This window comes from Mobula hypostoma, unplaced genomic scaffold, assembly GCF_963921235.1.
Source record: "Mobula hypostoma unplaced genomic scaffold, sMobHyp1.1 scaffold_42, whole genome shotgun sequence".
In the NCBI taxonomy this organism is placed as follows: Eukaryota; Metazoa; Chordata; class Chondrichthyes; order Myliobatiformes; family Myliobatidae; genus Mobula; species Mobula hypostoma.
The window spans coordinates 1,589,742-1,611,940 of NW_026948219.1; the positions used below are offsets into that span (position 1 = coordinate 1,589,742).

Here is a 22,199-nt window from a genome sequence, read left to right on the forward strand (position 1 = left end):
AGAGGACCTGCAGATGCTAGAGACCGAGAGAACTACACACAAAGTGCTGGAGGAGCTCAGCCTGTCAGGCAACATCTATGGATGGGAATCAACATTTCGGGCTAAAACCCTTCATCGGGACTCTTGATACCCGTGTATCTGGAATAGCAACAAGCAAAGAAAATAGAAAGTAGTGCGAAATGGGGAAAACCTTTGACAAAATATAGTTCAAGGCTTAAAGAAAACCTGCCAAACAGAGCTCAATAGTTAACAAATACAACAACAGCAATAAACAATTTCATCAATACCGACATTGACTTTATTTTAATGAAAATATCTTGATTAAATTTCAATCAAAAAATTTACAAAGATAAATAAGAACCGAAATGATAACTTTAGAAAAGACTATTTACACTCAAACTCACTTAGATTAATACTACCTTGGACAGAAGGAGGAAGAGAAATAACGCACATGAAAAAAAAATCACACAACAGTCAGTTAAAACTTGAAAGTATATTTTTTCATCAAATATGAACAGGATTCAGCATTCCCTGTGTGTATATGCAATTGTGGTAAGAAATACAGCCCAGAAACTTAAATGAGACGCTAACTGAGAAAAAAATAATCGTAACTGTGGAAAACATTAACCAGTGGAATGAGTATGACCCTCCATGGGAGACATCCCAATGATCTGAGCAGACGAGATGGTGACAAGGAAGCATCGAGCAACTGACTGAGAGTTGGAGACCTCTTCCCAGAAACAGAGGGGTTCCTTGCAGAAATGCAGGACAAGGTGGTTGACAAAAGGAAAAACAAAATTGAAAATACATGAAATACAAACAACGCAGTAAGTGCAGAAAATGCGAAGAGAAACCAGACACGATCCAACACATTCCAGGATCCTGCAGCAGTTTAACTCAATCTGATTACTTACAAAGGTACAATCAAGTGGCAAATATCATTCACCAAAATCTTACTTCAAAATATAAACTCATGAATAACCACCATAACTTCATTGAAGCACCATAAATTCAAGCCTGATTCAGTTTCAGAGTCAAAATCTTACAAATTATATAATAATCAATGCATTACTACTAATAGGACAATTGATAACCATCCAGATATAATATTACAGGATAAACAAGCAGGAACAACTCTCTCAATAGATAAAGCCATTCCCCACACATACATGATCCTTGACCAGTGGAGCACCTCACCACAGCTATTGTTTGTATCATCAGTCAGACAACTGAATTATTTTCTCTGTCAATCAGCTTCAAAATATTGCTACTCTGTCATTCGTTGCCACACCCCGCTGCTGGTTCCCTTCTCCTCATCATACGTTCTTACCCCGACCATCGTCCAGAGCCCCAAACTCTGCCCTGTGTGGACCCGCCTCTGGTTTCTGACCCTGCTCCATTGAACATCGAGCTAATGGTTTCCCATTCTGCTTTCAGTCTTTAGAGGACAGTGGTGTTTTCTAACAACCCTTTAGAAGCAGGGAAAATGACCCATAATGTGGAAATGAGTTGCGATTAAGGAGGTTAACTACCAATGTCATTCTTCCTCAGCCCAGAGATTAGAGGGGCAAAGAACATCTCAAACAGAACTGCAGTCAGCTCAACTTCTTCAGTCTGCAGGAAATTCAAGGGAAACCTCTTCACCCACAGAGTGGTGGCCTTTGGAACCCATCACCACAGGGAAAACGAGAGATGAACAATAGGGGAGGATTTAAAAGGACTGTCGTGGAACAGAATCACTGGCAGGGTCCAGCCAGCCTGAGTTGACGCTCTACTGTACACTAGGTGTGTTATAAATTCACTAAGTACCAGAGACAGAGTTTAAAATAGAACTGATTTATTTGTCTCAGATCCAGAATATTAAACCCCAGTCCCATTAAAGGTGAAGATGCAGCAGAAGAAACTCCTCCAATGCCCAGTGACCAGGGTGTAGAACTGGGTGTGGTGAGCAGCAGCAATAATTGCAGAGTTCAGCACTGACAGTCACTCTCAAAATTGCATTCAGCAACAGTGATGGACAAATATCCAGCATGCAGCTCATTGAAACTTTCTCCTCAGGTGAACCCGGTAATGTGTCACAAGGTTAGAATACTGAGAAATCCTTCCCCACATTTACAGCAGGTGAACAGCCTCTCCCCAGGGTGAACTCAATGATGCACATTTGGTGGAAATGGCTGAGAGAAACTCTTCCCAAAGTCTGAGCAGGTGAATGGCCTCTACCCAGTGTGAACTTGCTGGTGTCTCAGTAGATGAGATGACTGAGCGAATCCCTTCCCACACACTGAGCAGGTGAACGGCCTCTCCCCTGTGTGAACTTGCTGGTGCCTCAGCAGATGAGATGACTGATTGAATCCCTTCCCACACACTGAGCAGGTGAACGACCTCTCCCCGGTGTGAACTGACTGGTGTCTCCGTAGGTGAAATAATAAAGTAAATCCTTTCCCACAGTCTGGGCAGGTGAATGGCTTCTCCCCAGTGTGAAATTGGTGGTGTCTATGAAGGTCGGCTGATCGAGCGAATCCCTTCCCACATACTGAGCAGCTGAACGGTCTCTCTCCAGTGTGAACTCGCTGGTGTGCTATTAGGGTGGATGATCGAGTGAATCCCTTCCCACAGTCTGAGCAGGTGAATGGCCACTCCCCAGTGTGAACTCGCTGATGTGCCAGTAGTTGGGATGACTGAGTGAATCCCTTCCCACATTCTGAGCAGGTGAATGGCTTCTCCCCAGTGTGAACTGACTGATGTCTCCGTAGGTGAGATAATAAAGTGAATCCTTTCCCACAGTCTGGGCAGGTGAACGGTTTCTCCCCAGTGTGAAATTGGTGGTGTCTATGAAGGTCAGCTGATCGAGTGAATCCATTCCCACAGACTGAGCAGGTAAACGGTCTCTCCCCAGTGTGAAATTGCTGGTGTATCAGTAGGCTGGATGATTGAGTGAATCCCTTTCCACAGTCTGAGCAGGTGAATGGCCTCTCTCCAGTGTGAACTCGCTGATGTATCTTCAGTTTAGATGATTTAATGAATCCCTTCCCACAGTCTGAGCAGGTGAATGGCCGCTCCCCGTTGTGAACTCGCTGATGTGCCAGTAGTTGGGATGACCGAGTGAATCCCTTCCCACAGTCCGAGCAAGTGAGCGGTCTCTCCCCAGTATGAACTGACTGGTGTCTCCGTAGTTGAGATAATAAAGTGAATCCTTTCCCACAGTCTGGGCAGGTGAACGGTTTCTCCCCAGTGTGAACTTGGTGGTGTCTATCAAGGTCAGCTGATCGAGTGAATCCCTTCCCACAGACTGAGCAGATGAACGGTCTCTCCCCAGTGTGAAATTGCTGGTGTATCAGTAGACTGGATGATTGAGTGAATCCCTTCCCACAGTCTGAGCAGGTGAATGGCCTCTCTCCAGTGTGAACTCGCTGATGTATCTTCAGTTTAGATGATTTAATGAATCCCTTCCCACAGACTGAGCAGGGGAACGGCCGCTCCCCGGTGTGAACTCGCTGGTGAGCCATTACATCAGATGACATAGTGAATCCCTCTGCACAAATTCAGCAGACGACCAGCCTCTGCCCAGGGTGAACTGACTGGTGTGTCCATAGGTCGGAAGACCAACTGAATCCCTTCTTACACACAGAACATGTGAATGGCCTTGTCCAGTGTGAAATTGCTGATGTACCTTCAGCTGAGATGACTCAGTGAATCTATCCCTGTAGTCTGAGCAGGTGAATGGCCTCTCCCCTGTGTAAAATGATGGGCATGGCAGTCGGTCAGCCCCTCCCCACAGTCTGAGCAGGAAGGATGATCGAGTGAATCCCTTGCTCCACTTCATAAATATCTGGACAGAGTCAACAAAGCTGATGCGTTGTGGTCGAGATTCCTATAGATAAATTCCTTGTCATTTCTAACCTGTAAAGAGAGTTACAAAATCCATCAATGGGTGTAGGACAACATTTAAGATGAGATCACTTGAGTTGTCAAGGTTTGATCTGGCATCACACTGTTACAGTGAGGTTCAACCCAAGTTGGAGAGAGAAATCATCTTCTAACTGGGCACAGTGCTGGTATCTGGAATGACCAACATATTCTCTGATGCTCTTCCTGTCTCTCTAAGAATGGGGTATTTCTGCCATCTCCAACCTGTGACCTGGCTCAGTTTGACTTTCTCCATTGGTATTATTCCCGGTTCCCACTGAGCTGCATGGGTTCTTGGCCCCACAGTAACTGAAACACTCTCACACAAATAGCCAGCAGTGCATTCCACACACCCACCACTCTCTGTGTAAAAAACTTACCCCTGACATCCCCTCGGTATCTGTTTCCAAGCACCTTTAAACTATGCCCCCTCATGTTAGCCATTTCAGCCCTGGGAAAGAAACCTCTGGCTATCCACATGATCAATGCCCCTCATCATCTTATACATCTAAGAAAGTCTCTAAACATAAACAAGGGAAGTACACATTGCTCTGAGGATTTGTTGGAAGTATACAAAATTATGAGGGTACAGATAGGGTAAATGCAAGCAGCTTTTTCCACTGAGGTTGGGTGGGATGACAACCAGAGGTCATGGGTAAGTGGGGAAGGTGAAAATTAAACAGAAACATTTGGAAAAACTCTTTACTGAAATGGTCGTGACAGTGTGGAATGAGTTGTCAGCACAATTGGTGAATATGAGCTCGGTTTCACCATTTAAAAGAAGTTCGGATGGGAGTCTGGATGGTAGGGGGTATGGAGGGCGATGGTCCCAGTGCAGGTAGTTGCATTAGACAGCTTGAATGTTTTTTCGGCATTGACCAGGTGGGCCAAATAGCCTGTTTCTGTACTGAACCTCTCCTTGTTTGTATGACAGAGAAGCTGGCCAAACTTGTTCGGAGAGGAAAACTGGTAGGAGTGACACCGGAACAGCAATGGCTGGAGTTTCCGGGAGCAATTCGGGAGCTGAGTGATCGATACATCCCAAAGAAGTGGAAGCATTGGAAACGCAGGAGGACACAACCGACACTTAAATGAAAAGCCAAAGCCAACATAAAAGTCAAAGAGAGGGCAAACAAAAGAGCAAAAACTTTTGGGAAGCTTTCAGAAACCAACAGAAGACGATTAAAAAAAAAATCAAATGAGCTCAGGGCGTGGAATGATGATTAATGAGTCAGTCATTAATGAGTCTTGGTAGCACCCAAAAGTCTGAGGCATTTAGAGGAACAAAATATCTGGGGCCTCAATATCTCCTGAAAGCCAAGATACCCTGTACCAGTTATCCTTCAACTTTTATTCTGGCAGGTACATACAAACTAGACACCCTCAAAACTTCACTTCTGAAGGCCTCCCACTTACAAAGTGCACCTTTACCAGAAAACAGCCTGTCCCAAACCACACTGGTCAGATCCTTTCTGACACCTTCAGAATTGACCTTCCTCCAATTTAGAATCTCAACCCATGATCCAGATCTCTCTTTTTCCATCTATATTTTGAATTTCATGGCATCATGATCACTAATTTCTGTCACCAACCCTAATCATTTCCTAACAGCTTATTTCACACTTCTATGTCAGGAATTCTATGTACTAATTAAGGGCACATTTGACAAACTCTACCCCATCTAGTCCTTTTTACAGTATGGGAGTCCCAGTCAATACATGGAAAGTTAAAATCACTTACTGAATCAACCTTTGTTTCTTGGCATGGTCTGCAATCTCTCTACAAATTTGTTCCTCTAAATCCCTCAGACTGTTGGGTGCAACCAAGTCCCAATAATGGCTACAATATCATAATTCCCTGTCCTGAGCTCATCTGGCTTTCCTGCGATGCTTCTTGCATTGTGATATACACAGCTCAGCACATTCATCGCACCATGCTCAACCATTTGATTGCTGACTCTATCTGAGGTCTGAACAATATCTGACTGGTGTCAAGAAAACAAACTCTCCCTCATTGTCACAAAAACAAAGGAGCTGATTGTGGACGACAGGAGGAATGGAGACAGGCTAACCCCTATTGACATCAATGGATCTGGGGTTGAGAGGGTGAACAGCTTTAAGTTCCTCGGCATAAACATTACCGAGGATCTCACATGCTCTGTACATACCGGCTGTGTTGTGAAAAAAGCACAACAGCACCTCTTTCACCTCAGATGGTTGAAGAAGTTTGGGATGGGGCCACAAATCCTAAGAATTTTTCACAGAAACACAATTGAGAGTATCACTGCCTGGTGTGGGAACTGTACTTCCCTTAATCGCAGGAACCTGCAGAGAGTGGGCGGACAGCCCAGCGCATCTGTATGATGTGAACTTCCCACTATTCAGGACATTTACAGAGACAGGTGTGTAAAAAGGGCCCAAAGGATATTGGGGACCAATTCACCACAACCACAAACTGTTCCTGCTGCTACCATCCAGGAAACGGTACCACAGCAAAAGGACCAACAGGCTCCGGGAGAACATCTTCCACCAGGCCATCAGACTGATGAATTGATTTCTATGTTATATTGACTGTCCTTTGTACAAACTATTTAGTATAAATTACTGTAAATTCCACATTGCACATTTAGACAAGACAATGTATAGATTTCTACTCCTTATGTATAGGAAGGATGTATGTAATAAAGGCAATTCAATTCACCCTCTCCACCATCTGTTCTGTCATTCTGGCTACTATTTCACCTACAACATATTTTAACCACATCACCCCCTCTCCCCACACTAGCACTAGCGAGCCTTACCACTAGGATATTAGTCCCCTCTTGTTCTGTTCCCCTAACTAACGAATCCCCTATTACCCCTTTGACTTTCCTCTGCCAGGTAATCCCCCTCAACAGTTTCTAAAGTGGCCCACCTGTTGTTGTGTGGGATGGACACAAGATTACTCTGCGATGGCTATTTAACCTCACTCCCCTTCCTGACTCCCACCCAGTTTCCTGTGTCCTGCACCTTGGGTGTAACTCACCTCTCTTCATGTCATATCTATCACCCCCTACAAATCCCAGCTGATCCAAAATTCATCCATTTCAAGTTCCAACTCCTTAAAGTGCAGGGTTACAAGCTGCAGCTGGATACACATCTTGTAGGTGAGGGCATCAGGGACACTGGAGGTCTCCCTACCTTCCCACCAATGTCCCCTCTAATTTGTAATGACCAGTGCACACATAAATCCTGTATTGTGCATTCTTTTACCCAGTGACAACATGTGCACAGTGAATTTTATATAGAGAGGTATTCATTTCAACAGCTAGCAAAGCACTGTCAATAAGAACTTTGATCTCCTCTGGGTTCGATCGAGTTCATCTGCACTCTCACACAACCGATATAGCAGGCCTGTAATGGGTAATGAAGGATTTTCCCACCACAGCTTTTGCATATTGTCCGTATGTGCTGTGTTTGCTGAATTATGCTTTAAAAAGTCAGATCCCAAATATCACTCCACTTCGTCACACCTGTAAATTCTCCAGCAACTTTGCATCGCCACAATAGACAGAGGTAACACCAATTTCCATATTGAACATAAATATTTCCCCTGAACCCTCCTGAGGAATTAAGCATATATGGAAAAAAAATATTTTGAAACTATGTAACCTCTATCTAAAAGAATAATTGGGACTGAACAGGAATTTTTGAACTGAAGTAAACTCTGCCTTCAGCGGTTAGCTAAGACAGGCTTATTAATAGTTCTCTGCGGCTTGCAGAGAGACACACACAGACAGCTGATAACATTATACATTGTACCCTCGCTTCAGAAAAGGAAGAGTTGATAAATTGTACATCGTACCGTTTGTCTGGGGGAAGGGAGGACTTACTGATACAGACAGGACTGAACATCTTACTGTAATTAAGTCACAGCCTTGCAAAGAGAATAACTGATAAGGACTGGACAGTACATCCATCTGTAAATAAAACTTTGATTTAGCGAACTCTCTTATCTAAGTAATTAAATTTTGCACCAACAGACTTGTTGGGTGTGCCAATTCAAATAACATCTTGCAAGAGTAATGTATGGGGCTTACTGTGTGTAAATATACAGCTGTAACCTGACTAAGTCAGCCCAGTTGTCAGATGGTGGCAGTGCTTACGTGCCTTCCCTTTGACAACTGGGTCTCAATCTCCCGCAGGAAAATGCACAATAAACTGTGGTGACGATAAGAAGCTGGTCTCCCGTGTTTTATTCAGATTCAAAGTTAACATTTGGCATCACAAAAAGGATCCCAATATAGGGAGTACCAAGCAGACGGACTGAGTAAGCGGCTGGACCACTCTGGGGACTGCGGAGACCGACCAGGCGCCCAATAGGTATTTTACCTTTTGTCTCTCTCTGTTCATTCCTCTGGAGGAACAGTCCCTCGCCCGAGGCTGATCGCATACGTTGACGGGATCGGGAAAGAATCTGTCAGGAAGCTCGTATAAGGAAGGCAAAATTTTACTAAGTGGCCAGGAGGTGTTACCGGGTAAATTTTACTTAGTGGACAGGAGGCAGACATGCCGGGTAAATTTATCAATTGAGCAGGAGGCTTTGTGCCAGGTAAATTACTTAGAGAATATGCAGTCGATTGATACGCTTGGGACAGGACCAGCCCTGCACAACATGTGTGAGAGGTTTCCAGACAAGGAAAAAGATTTGCGAATGTTGACTGCAGTGCTCAGTAAGAAGTTGGGGGACAAAATGTGGCCACTGGGATTGTCTGCAGTACACATTTACCTCATGAGAACAAGCAGTAAATTAGATATGGCACAACAACTGTGGAAAGAAGTAGAAATTGTTGAAAAGGCAATGGAAGGAAAAGGCAGATGTAAAGTGGAACAGTATACTATTAGCAAGTTGGTGGAATAATGCATGTGACAAAGGAATAGAGTTATGTACTGCAGAAGGAACACCAAAGGTTGGGAGACACTAAAAGAGGAGCGTGAATGGGAGGATGGGAGCTGAAAACAAGAGCAGGAAAACAGCGTAAGCAAACCAAGGCCTAGATAGGAGAGAAGGGCAGGAACGTCAGTCTGAAGTTCAGGGGACGCCTCTGAGGAGGAGCGCAAACTGTGGTCCCGGATGGCATGCCAGAAAGACCCCAACCTAGGTTTTTGGATCACCCCAGCGGGACAGGTTTGTGTTCCTACACAGTTTTTATCAATATTGGTCAATTATATACATAATTGTAGACACCTGGGAAAGGAAGGAATAGCTGGTAACCTGTACCCTGCACACCGGGTACGACTCCCGTACCAGGTGGACCTTCTTCGTGTCTACAAGTTGATTTTATTGAATTGCCTAGAGCACATTGCAATAGATACTGCTTAGTTATTATAGATGTGTTTAGTAGCTGGACTGAAGCTATTCCAACTACCAATAATACTGCTATGACTGTTGTGAAGGTATTATTACGGGAAATAATTCACAGGTACGGCCTGCCAAAGATGCTAAGCTCTGACAATGGCCCACACTTTGTAGTGAAAGTAAATGAAGGGGTATGTAACGAACTAGCTATGAAGCGACAATTCCACTGTGTGCACAACCCACGGGCCACTGGCATAGTGGAAAGAGCCAATGGCACTTTGAAGAGTAAATTGGCCAAACTAACGGTGGAGACTGGACTCACTTGGTTGAAGGTCCTACCGTTAGCCCTATTCCACATGAGGGCATACTCCAGCATCCGGGGGCCCCCATGTTTACACCTTTCTGTCTCTCTGTCACACCTATGCCAAACAGGTAGAACTAGAGGCCCGCTGGGTTTGTGTCACAATTCCGCAGCATGGTAAAACTATGGTTCCAATGTCAGTAATCCCGCTGAACCAGAGTGAGGAACACTCAGCCTGGCTTTTCTCAAATAACACGCGGGAAGTGAGGTGAGGAACTGTGGTCCAGTCAGAGATGACCATGGCTGTCAGTGTTCTGAGGGCTGGTATCTCAGGCCCCCACTAAATGGAAATTCCTATACTGGGAAACATGTATCCTGGGCATACTTGCAGGTGCCCAGCAGCGGAGAGGAATAACTGAGACTGAGCGATTTTGGATATTCACTTTTCTCTCCTATGGAGTAGCCAGGAATTCACGAGAGATAATCAGTTTGGCTACAGTGCTTGAGGAGCTGGCCACAATACTGCAGGGGCCCTGACAGAAACACAGGCCCAAGTAATAGAAATATCCACTGAAATGATTGCAATCCAGCAAACAGTCCTACAGAATTGAATGGCTTCAGATTTTATCCCACCTGAGAAAGGGGGAACCTGTGCTATTATTGACACAGAATGCTACACCTATATCCCTAATGAGTCTACTAACATTACATCCCTCTCCGACCACACTGCCAAGGAGATTGCCAGCATTAAGAAAGTAGGGCAGGATTTACATGGGGGTCACCAAAGGGTCGAAATGGTGGTCTTCGATGGCCTGATCGATAATATGTGGGGCATGATATTGCATTATGGCCTAATAGTTGTACATATCATTGTTATAATTACTGTTGTATGCTGTTTTTACCAACTGATAAGTCAATGCTGTACTCAGTTGCTTTCTCTGTATAAAATTGCTGCTTTGTTGATCATGTAATGATCAAAAGGAGGGAATGATAAAGTATGTAAAAGGAATAACACGTGGTTAAACAATATCAGTCTGTTTTTCTGAAAGAAACTGCTGATGATCAACAGATGTGCTAAGCCATGCTGAGCCACATTTCTTCTTGAGGGTAGCTAGCTAGGGTTTCAGGATGCTTATCTCCTTGTGCACTCATGCGTAGAGATAGGACAGCTTCAGTCTGTTCTGTGTGTGTAAGCCATTATGACTATTTTGTAATTTGTCTTTAGGGGCTGTCATGTAGTAAATAACTTTGGCTCCAGCCTGTCTTGTTTGGGGGGGTATCTGTACGAATATATCTGTGGTGCAAGGGGAATTGTTAGTCAGTTAGTGGATTGGGCGGGAACAGTCATATACTGAGTATGGCCCGGGTGCTTGGAATAAAGAGTTTCTACTTAAACGGTCTGTGAGTGACTTTATCCGGATTCAACTTCCACAGATTGGGAGTGGTTTTAAAGGGCTGGGCTGCTGGAAGCACATCACCAGACCTGGAGTGATTGCAACTGGGTCTGACAGAGGCACAACTGGTTCTTCTGGGCACATTCAGTCTCACTCCAACTATTTCCTACCTTCCTTTGTACAGGTATGTAATGTCTAAAGGACCGGAGTTTTAGTAAATGAGACTCACCAAACTTTCTCGTGACTGAATCACTGGACTCTCCGAGTCAGATGGGTTCTCTCCAGTTGATGCTCTCAGTCCTCGGGCTGGTTCACTTGTTGCTGCTCCCTCATCTTCAATCGTGGTTTGATTCCAGTTATGGGTTTTTCTTCCAATAAATCTCTCACCGCAGGTCTAACTTTAACATGAAAGATAATGAAGCACGTTAACAATAAAAAGGAGAACCAAACATTTCTGCTTAATGTTACTGAGAACAAAACTCACTGAAATTTAAACATTGAAGGAAAACATAATGATCTCAGTGATGTTTAGTTGTCTCACACGTCACAGAACAATGTGGGATAAGAAGGAGCCATCATCCAGTCATGGTAAGACATAAATCACAGGAACAGAATTAGGTGATTCGATCCATCTGGACTGCCTCCCCACTCAACCATGGCAGATTTTTATTCCAACACCATATTCCTGCCTTCCTCCTGTAACCCCGAAGTTACTTAGCAATCATGAATATATTAATCTCTGTCAAAAATATACCCAAATGGCAGCCTCAAACAAAATCTGTGGCAACAAATTCCACAGATCGGACATCTTTTGGCCAAAAAATTTTTTTCATGTCCGTTTTAAAGGGAAGCATCTTTATTCTGAGACTGTGCTGTCAGATCACAGACTCTCCATCTAATGGAAACATCCTCTCCATGTTCACTGTATCCAGGCTTTCCAGCATTCGGGAGGTTTACTTAACCATACATCACCCCACAACCACCACCGTCCCTCTGAACTCCATCAAGCACAGGTCCAGAACCATGAAATGCTGCTCATACATAAAGCCGATCATTCCTGAGATTATTCTTGTCAACCTTGTTTGCAACAACTGTACAAACACATTTCCAGGAATAATAGACAAATTGGTACCAGGATAATTTACAGGGAAAAGTTGTGCTTTCTTTACTATTCTACTGTTACAAACCTTGTGGGTATCTTGTGACTGTCTTATGACCATGATGTAATGGAGTATATTGTGAGCATGACGTAATTGCGTTGTGATGGTGGTCAAGTAATTTTCCCGCCAGTGTGAGGTCATGTGATGACCTGTTCCAACAGGTATTCATGGGGAAACCCCTGTTGTTACGGAGTTAGTTCGTCAGTTACTCGGTCAGTTAGTTTTGCTGTGTAGTCGTCTCATGATGCAGTTTCGTTTCAAAGCGAAGTTTTACTTTCTATTTTAAGGTAAAACCGTTGTGCTGACAGTTTCGCCAATCGCTGCCAGGTTTTGTTTGTTTACCTTTGCAGTCTAGTGTCGGAGAGTGAAGACCTTTACCAAACTACAGGAACCTGAAGGATTGAGTAAAGTTGGTGTCGTTTGGCGGTTTCATAAAAGATCGACGTTATTGAATCTTCCTTCAGAATTAGTGACCTGCTTCTGAGATGACTGCTGCAAGCTCGGGAAAGGTTTGTGCAGTGTTCACCATCCAGAAAAAGGTCAGTTCCTTTAAGCCGTTTTATTTCCTTTGTCATGAATCCTTTGGACAGAATCAGCAGAAACGTCACGTCTTTGAAGAAATCCATTTCCAGAGAAGTCTCTCCTTATTGACTGCGTAAATCACTTGGACTTTCAAATCTACCACTTTAAGACTGTGTTTGAATTTACCACTTTAAGATATGTTCCAGAGTTTGGCTGTTCGTTAAATTGCCATATAGCAGTTAACTTCCAGTTAAGTTAGTCGTTTGTTTACTTTTCACCATTGTTGAGCAGAGTTTAATAAATGTTTAAGTTTGTTTATAAAACCTGACTCAATTCTATATTCATAGTTGCCGACCACATAACACTACGATCACAAAATAAGCTATTTCCATTTCCAAGCTAAACCAGGTTTATTTCAGGAAATATAAACCAGTCCAGGGTGAATGTAATAAAAAGAAACTGGAATTACCAGAAACACTCAGCAGGTAAGGAACGGGTGTGGGGACAGGAGCACACTTTACAATTCAGGTTAATAACGTTTCATCAGAATGACTTCAAACGTTTTTAGTTTTTAGTGCCAATCTCCAGCAACTTGAGATTCTGTCTGATTTCCACTGAGGGACAGACAGGAGGGATTTCCAAACACAGTTTGAACACCAAACTCATGGGTCTATTTCTACTGCTGTAAACACGGAATAGCCCATTTACTCATAGCCTCTCCTCAGATTAGCAGTCATTGCTTCCAAAGGAACTCCAGAAATAAACATCTGATCCCAGACCAGAAATACTCGCTCAACACATCATAAACCCAAGCAACTCGATCCCCGGGTCCATTTTACTTGGAGCAAAAACTGTGATATCCCAGGACCCAACCTCACAGAGTCACACAGCTGAACCTGCCACTCACTGACCCTGAAAATCTCACACATCATCACCCGCCCCCATCTCACACTGAATAGTGCAATCTGGGATTTCCACACAACCAATGTCCAGCTGCTCGAAATTTCTGCTTCATTGCAGAAGGACGACCATCCAGCCCCATCTGTAGAAGCACTAACCAAAGTCAAAACCAAAATACCGACAGTTCCATATGCCTGGAATGTAGATCACAGGACTCTCCCAGTACTCTTTGCTGACAGTAAAATGCTGCAGTGTGTCAGCCAGTCACAGTTCAAAAACCAGCATCTCCACACCAATGCACAACACAACTGGTACCTGATGACCCTCTGGCATTCCAGCTAACAAAAACTGATTCTGGAAATAACTCAGCGAGGCCAAAGGTGCAAAAGAACACTTCACAATAACAACAAGGGTTAGAAGATTGCTGGTATATAACATTGAGGAGGTGGGACACAGGGTGGACCGAGGTTGACCCAGATGGTTGATGTATATCGCTGAAGCAGGGCAGTGGGGTGGGGTTAGGAGACTGGACAGAGGTTGACCCAGATGGTTGATGTGTATCACTGAAGCAGGGCAGTGGGGTGGAGTTAGGAGACTGGACAGAGGTTGAACAAGATGGTTGATGTATATCGCTGAAGCAGGGCAGTGGGGTGGGGTGAGGAGACTGGACAGAGGTTGACCCAGATGGTTGATGTATATCGCTGAAGCGGGGCATGGGGCGGGGTGGGGTGAGGAGACTGGACAGAGGTTGACCCAGATGGTTGATGTATATCGCTGAAGCAGGACAGTGGGGTGGGGTGAGGAGACTGGACAGAGGTTGACCCAGATGGTTGATGTATATCGCTGAAGCAGGGCAGTGGGGTGGGGTGAGGAGACTGGACAGAGGTTGAACAAGATGGGCAGGGATGAGCACATGGAATCAGGTGGGAGAAGGGATCAAAGACAATCACTGATGGTCCTCCAGCAATACACAGATACTGAATTAATAGTACATACTACTGTATAACAGATCCTAAAATGACAAAGTTAGAGCAAACAACAAGAACGTTGCCATATATACTTTGATACTCACCAAATTTTTTATCAATACACCATAGAAAATTTCCCATCCGGATACTTCACGCTTTGCATGGTAACTGCTCTGCCCGTCACTATGATGAGCTCCAGAGACCTTTGGGTACAGATCAGCACATCACAGAAACCATTCTGCCCCCGAGACTTCCCAGTCCCTCGGTAAAGCAGGCAGTGAAATCAAAGATCCCCACAACCTGGGACGTTCTCCTTTCTCATCCACCCCGTTCGGGGAGAAGTCAACAGCCTAAAGCTCAGGGACAAATGCGAGGAGCCTCAGGAGGCGAGGTGAGTTGGGGGAAGTTAACGGGACTCAGCCTCCACCACTGACTCAGGCAGTGCATTCCACGCACCAACCACTCTCTGAGTATAAAACCTTCCTCTAATATCCCCCTTGAACTTCCCACCCCTTACCTTAAAGCCATGTCCTCTTGTATTGAGCAGTGGTGCCCTGGGGAAGAGGCGCTGGCTATCCACTCTATCTATTCCTCTTATTATCTTGTACACCTCTATCACATCTCCTCTCATCCTCCTTCTCTCCAAAGAGTAAAGCCCTAGCTCCCTTAATCTCTGATCATAATCCATACTCTCTAAACCAGGCAGCATCCTGGTAAATCTCCTCTGTACCCTTTCCAATGCTTCCACATCCTTCCTATAGTGAGGCGACCAGAACTGGACACAGTACTCCAAGTGTGGCCTAACCAGAGTTTTATAGAGCTGCATCAGTACATCGCGACTCTTAAACTCTATCCCTCGACTTATGAAAGCTAACATCCCATAAGCTTTCTTAACTACCCTATCTACCTGTGAGACAACTTTCAGGGATCTGTGGACATGTGCCCCCAGATCTCTCTGCTCCTCCACAATACCAAGTATCCTGCCATTTACTTTGTACCCTGCCTTGGAGTTTGTCCTTCCAAAGTGTACCACCTCACACTTCTCCGGGTTGAACTCCATCTGCCACTTCTCAGCCCACTTCTGCATCGTATCAATGTCTCTCTGCAATCTTTGACAATCCTCTACACTATCCACAACACCACCAACCTTTGTGTCGTCTGCAAACTTGCCAACCCACACTTCTACCCCCACATCCAGGTTATTAATAAAAATCATGAGAAGTCCCTGAACAGATCCATGTGGGACACCACTAGCCACAATCCTCCAATCTGAATGTACTCCCTCCACCACCACCCTCTGCCTTCCGCAGGCAAGCCAATTCTGAATCCACCTGGCCAAACTTCCCTGCATCCAATGCCTTCTAACTTTCTGAATAACCCTACCGTGTGGAACCTTGTCAAATGCCTTACTAAAATCCATGTAGATCACATCCACTGCACTACCCTCATCTATATGCCTTGTCACCTCCTCAAAGAACTCTATCAGGCTTGTTAGACATGATCTGCACTTCACAAAGCCATGCTGACTGTCCCTGATCAGACCATGATTCTCTAAATGCCCATAGATCCTATCTCTTAGAATCTTTTCCAACAGCTTTCCCACCACAGACATAAGGCTCACTGGTCTATAATCACCCGGACTATCCCTACTACCTTTTTTGAACAATGGGACAACATCCGCCTCCCTCCAATCCTCCGGTACCATGCCCGTGGACAACGAGGACATAAAGATCTTAACCAAAGGCTCAGCAATCTCTTCCCTCGCCTCCTGGAGCAGCCTGGGGAATATTCTGTCAGGCCCCAGGGACTTACCCATCCTAATGTATTTTAACAACTCCAACACTTCCTCTCCCTTAATATCAACATGCTCCAGAACATCAACCTCACTCATATTGTCCTGACCATCATCAAGTTCCCTCTCATTGGTGAATACCGAAGAGAAGTATTCATTGAGGACCTCCCTCACATCCACAGCCTCCAGGTACATCTTCCCACCTTTATCTCTAATTGGTCCTACCTTCACTCCTGACATCCTTTTGTTCTTCACATAATTGAAGACTGCCTTGGGGTTTTCCTTTACCCTACTCGCCAAGGCCTTCTCATGCCCCCTTCTTGCTCTTCTCAGCCCCTTAAGATCCTTTCTTGCTTTCCAATATTCCTCAATAGACCCATCTGATCCTTGCTTCCCAAACCTCATGTATGCTGCCTTCTTTCACCTGACTAGATTTTCCACCTCACTTGTCACCCATGGTTCCTTCACCCTACCATTCTTTATCTTCCTCACTGGGACAGATTTATTCCTAACATCCTGCAAGAGATCTCTAAACATCGACCACATGTCCATAGTACATTTCCCTGCAAAAACATCATCCCAATTCACACCCGCAGGTGTGAGCTTTATAGTCCTTCCACAATTAAAAATTTTCCTGTCCTCTTTGATTCTATCCTTTTCCATGATAATGCGAAATGCAAGGGAGCGGTGGTCACTGTCCCCCAGATGCTCACCCACTGAGAGATCTGTGACCTGACCCGGTTCATTACCTAATACTAGATCTAGTATGGCATTCACACTGGTTGGCCTGTCCACATACCGTGACAGGAATCCGTCCTGGACACACTTAACAAACTCTGCCCCATCTAAACCCTTGGAACTAATCAGGTGCCAATCAATATTAGGGAAGTTAAAGGCACCCATGATAACAACCCTGTTATTTTTGCACCTTTCCAGAATCTGCCTCTCAATCTGCTCCTCTCTATCTCTGCTGCTACCAGGGGGCCCGGAGAGTCACCACCCATGGGGGATCTGTGAGCACACACCACGTGATCTTGCGTCACAAAGCGGAGGGCGGGGCTAAATAGCCTCACGTGACCTGTTGGCGGGACTTCCATTTCAATTCTGCGGAAAGAGACAGCCTGGGCTCCTGGTTTGGGTCGTTCAATGCAGATTAAGTGGAGTCGACACGTTTCTGACGAGCCCAGAGAACTGGGTACTAAATGAGTAATTGGCGCGCCGTTCGGGGCTGACGGCCAACATCAGATCTCCCCGCTCGGGATCGGTCTCAGTACTCACCGATGGGAAAGTGATATCTTCAGCCCGTAAATAGTGATGCCGACCCCCGGCTCCCCGATCAAGGAGGCGATCGTCCCTTCCCGATCCCGCAGACGATCCGCTTCAGTACTGAGCGGCAAGGCAAACACCGACAATCTGGCGGCAGTGAGCATGCGCGAAGAGACTTTGCGTCATCCGGAGGGCGGGGCCTCGGGAGCAGACACGCCGCTGCTGCCCGTCTGCGGTTAAATGGGCGGGGCGAACGGGATCACGTGACCGGTGGGTCCCACAACCCAGGGAGAGACTCCAGCGACCCGCCCGTCACTCTGTGTTATGTACAGCAGCGATAGACCACAAACTCAGTCTGTATTAGTATAAACTACTATCTGTATTAGTATAGAGACAATTAAACAAACTACTCTTCTAAACAGAAGTTAACAGTGTTATGCGTTTGTGGCTGCCACACTGTCAAGTTTAGGAACAGTTCTGAAAGTTTCAAGATGGCAAGTTTCAGTTTTCCATGGAATGGGGAAATTTGTAAATCCACATTGAAATGCAACGAGAACGTAATCATAAAGAATTTCACAGGTTCCACGCTGGGAAAACGAAGTCAGTCACAGAGGATTTTCTGTCGTCGAGCTGTGTTCCAAAATCCACGAAGAGATTATCCAAGGTGACAGTTACAGGAATATTCTTTAGAGCAAGTGGTCGCTGCACAACACCCGAATCCACGCAAGTGTTAACGAAAGTGGTGGCCACAGAAATACTCTAACAGTCCACTTATGGATCAGAACAGTGACAGTCACACATTCAACATGCACTGCGTGCTGCTCCTTCACCCAGTCCTTTTGGGCATGGGAAAAGTATCAAACTTTTACCCATTACTTTAGCAAACTACAGCTTGCAGTCCGCCGGTCCTCCATCTGTCTCTGTCTGTCTGTCTGTCTGTCTGTCTGTCTGTCTGTCTGTCTCTCTCTCTCTCTCTCTCTCTGTCTCTCTCTCTCTGTCTCTCTCTCTCTCTCTCTCTCTCTCTCTCGCTCTCTGTCTGTCTGTCTGTCTCTCTCTCCCTGTCTCTCTCTCTCTCTGTCTCTCTCTCTCTCTCTGTCTGTCTGTCTGTCTCTCTCTCTCTCTGTCTCTCTCTCTCTCTGTCTCTCTCTCTCTCTCTGTCTGTCTGTCTGTCTCTCTCTCCCTGTCTCTCTCTCTCTCTCTCTCAGCTCCAGCAGTCAGTGTACTGACGTCATACTCCCGCCTCCTGCAGCCTCTCTCACAGTGACACCCACAGCAAAATGAAACCTCTGATCTCGTAACACTTGCCCCTCACATCTCCTCTCACCCTAAATGTATTAGACATTTCAACCCCCAGGAAAAATATATCGTCTGTCCGCTCTATCTATTCCTCTTTTAATCTTATAAATGTCCATCCAGTCTCACCCCAGCCTGCGCCGCTCTGGAGAAAACACAAGTTTGTCCAACCTCTCGTTCTGGCTCTCTTAACCACCCGATCAATCTGTGCAGTCTCTTTCAGGGAGCTGTGAACTTGAATCCAAATCCCTCTGCTCATCAACACTGTTCAGGGACTTGCATTCAACAGTGTACTGTCTCTTTACATTTCACAGTGTACTGTCTCTTTACATTTAACAGTGTACTGTCCCTCTACATTCAACAGTGTACTGTCTCTTTACATTTCACAGTGTACTGTCCCTCTGCATTCAACCTACCGAGCTGCCAAGATGATCATCACTAATCAAATCTCACTGAGTTTTCTCAGGTCCTGTTGAATTTATTCCCAAGTGCACAAATACGGGAAGGTACAGGGACAGAGAAACACCCAATCCCCCATTGGGGAAGAGATACAAAATCCCTAAAGCGCGTACCACCAGGCTCATGGACAGCTTCCTGTCTGCGGTTATCAGCCAAATTAATGGTCTCCAGTCCAATAAAATGGACTCGACCTCACAATGTAACTCGACGTGACCCTGCCCCATATGTCTATCTGCACTGCACTTTCTCTGCAGCCATAATGCTTTGTTACAGTTATTGTTTTGTCGTATATCAGCTCAATGTACTGTTGTAATGTATCGATCTGTGTGGATGGTAGGTCGAGCAAGATTTTCACTGTAGCTCAGTACGTGATAAGAATAAACAAATTCCCCATTTTAATTGTGTGGAAATATTAGACAGACTGAGCTTCTGCTTTGGAACCACAGAGGGAAACTTAACTGAACTGAGGAACACAAATAAATAGAAAAGGCTTCAATCTCGCATTACGATCTGCGGTAACTGGGATCAGGTGACCGGTGGTGGGTCTCCCATACCAATGATCAGAATCAGGTTTAATAGCACCGGCAGATGTCGTGTAATTCGTTGTCTCTGTGGCAGCAATAGAACCTAATTCATAACAATAGATTTTAACCATTGTGATTTAAAATAAGAACATACACATTAAATAGTTAAATTATATAAGTAGTACAAAATTAAAAAATGTAATAAACTATTTTAAATGTGTGGAACTATTTGACTGAATGGGTTGTTGCTTTTGAAATTCTGGAGTGAAGCTTAACTAAACGGTACTAAAGTATAACTAAACTTATGAGAAGCTCAGAAAATATAAAAGGCTAAATTCTCACATAAATGGGTCAGACATCCAGAAACATTGGCTGCCCTTCAGTAGGTAAAAACAGTGGAATGAGACCTAGTCCTGGGCCTTAGCCCAGGTTATGATCTGAGGCCTGGGACGAGCTGAGAGTAAGCATTCGGCACGGACTAGAAGGGCCGAGATGGCCTGTTTCCGTGCTGTAATTGTTATGTGGTTATATGGAAACATGCTGAAAATATTGCAGAAAAAAACACTGTCCACCCACAACGAGAGGACGTGACGGATCCGGATCTCACTGCCTTGTCTGAATGGGTGAAAGATGAAGCTACACGGACACGTAGAGCAGTGACCCGCAGATGCTGCAGATCTGCGGGAAAATGTGTACAGGAAACGGGATCACGTTACTGGCAGAGGGTCTCCCAACTGAACCGGTCACTCTGCTCCTCGCCCCTCACACGCTGCCCGACCCATCTGCTGCATTTCCCAAATTATTCCATATTTACACCAGATACATTTTTACTTTTTCCTCCAGATCTTCCCTGTCCCTTTCCCTCCACCCCCAGGTCACAGAGTCACAGGCCCGATTCCCATCCTGGTCCAACACACAACTCAGACCCAAAACGGAAATGTGCAGGTTTCATTTAAATCCATCCATGTGTATAAACACTAATTTCTATTCACATTTCTCCAGCCTCACTGGACAGGAACACTGAAACATCAACTGAGAAACAGCAGGAGGTGGCCATTCAGCCCCTCTAACCATCAATAAGATGGCGGCTGCTCTCCCATCTCAGCCATATGTTTCTGTCCGATCCTCATTTCCTCGATCCCTTCGGTCTCCACACATCTGCCGACCTCTGTTTTATGTGAGGACGATCACTGAGTCTTCACCGGTCTCTGTGGTGGGGATTTACAGACATTCACCACCCTCGGAGTGGAGACATTTCCTCTCATCTCAGTCCCGGACAGTCCACCCCCTTTTTCAGAGACTGGGATCCCTGGTTCAGCCGGTAATGATGTTGTGCATTTCAATGTGGTCACCTCTCAGTCCTCGATTCTCCAAACGAAAGGGTTATCACATTTGATCTTTCTTCATACAATGACCCCACCACTCCAGGGATCAGTCTGGTGAATCTTCATTGCACTCTCCGTAACAAATACTCTCTAATCTCTTTGTTAATCCTCTATGGAATTAATTTCTATCTTCTGCAGCCCCGTGTTGCCCCAACCACTCACCTCCCACCCCCGTCACTATTTCCACCTTCCCACCTCCCCCTCACCTGGATCCACCTCTCACTCCCCAGCTCTTGCCCCATCCCCACCCCTCACCTCTTTTCTCTGACTATTTCCCGTCCACTCTCAGTCCAGAGGGAGGGTCTCGGCCCGAAATGTTGACGGTCCATTTCCCTCCACAGATGCTGCCCGACCCACTGAGTTCCTCCGGCAGTTTGTTCTTTGGTCTGTATGACCCGTGTTAGTGTGGGGAGCGGGATTTTACACCATATTCCAGGTACAGTCTCAACAAAACACAAATAATTGTCACTTTGCCCGGACCATTGGCCCCGCTTGCAGGGCAACAGTCTGCCGGTGTTTGCCCCCCAATGTGGTGAATCCCTCTGCTCGCCACCACCGTGGGCTCAGACATTTCCACAGATGAGCCCCTCCTGTCCCCACCGGGACAAACATCCTGTCCGCCCCCTCTCTCACCGTCTTCATCCTTTCAATAAAATCCCCCTCTCCCTCCCCGGGGAACCGGCATCAAACCGACGGGCCGAGCGGTCTCCTCCTACCTCTCAGCGACACATCAGACTCCGGCCGCAGGAGACGCTTCACAAACGCCCCAACTTCCCTCGGAGGGAAATGGAAATAAATCAGAAAGCGGACATTTACTTTGACGGTTGTCCCGCCGTGACGGAAAGTTCGGGAGACGGTGTCAGCGGGGGTAACGCCCTCTCGGGTGATCCGCCTCCGCTATTGGTTGGCAGCAATGATTGACATCGCTTCGCACCAATGGGAATAGCGCAGCGCGTGAAACCTCTGGTGACGGCGGTGGGGGAGGGGCTGGT

The 22,199-nt window shown here is 45.6% G+C and overlaps 1 protein-coding gene across 8 annotated transcripts in view; it reads right to left on the reverse strand.

Annotated features, from left to right (window-relative positions):
* Positions 1–2,107: 2,107 nt before the first annotated feature.
* Positions 2,108–22,199, reverse strand: part of LOC134341937 (zinc finger protein 227-like) — a 367,790-nt gene continuing 347,698 nt past the window's right edge. Inside the window, exons 1-4 of one of the 8 annotated variants that reach the window (XM_063039878.1) lie at positions 17,559–18,060; positions 14,593–14,691; positions 11,168–11,332; positions 2,108–3,900 (exon numbers count right to left, since the gene is read on the reverse strand). In XM_063039878.1, coding sequence (XP_062895948.1) covers positions 2,217–3,521 — 1,305 coding nt within the window. In that variant the 5' untranslated portion in view covers positions 3,522–3,900; positions 11,168–11,332; positions 14,593–14,691; positions 17,559–18,060 and the 3' untranslated portion in view covers positions 2,108–2,216. Of the gene's footprint in view, positions 3,901–8,276; positions 8,353–11,167; positions 11,337–14,592; positions 14,692–17,558; positions 18,061–21,923; positions 22,071–22,199 lie in introns of those variants that run through there. The other 7 variants (XM_063039876.1, XM_063039881.1, XM_063039875.1 and 4 more) reach the window with 7 other exon arrangements.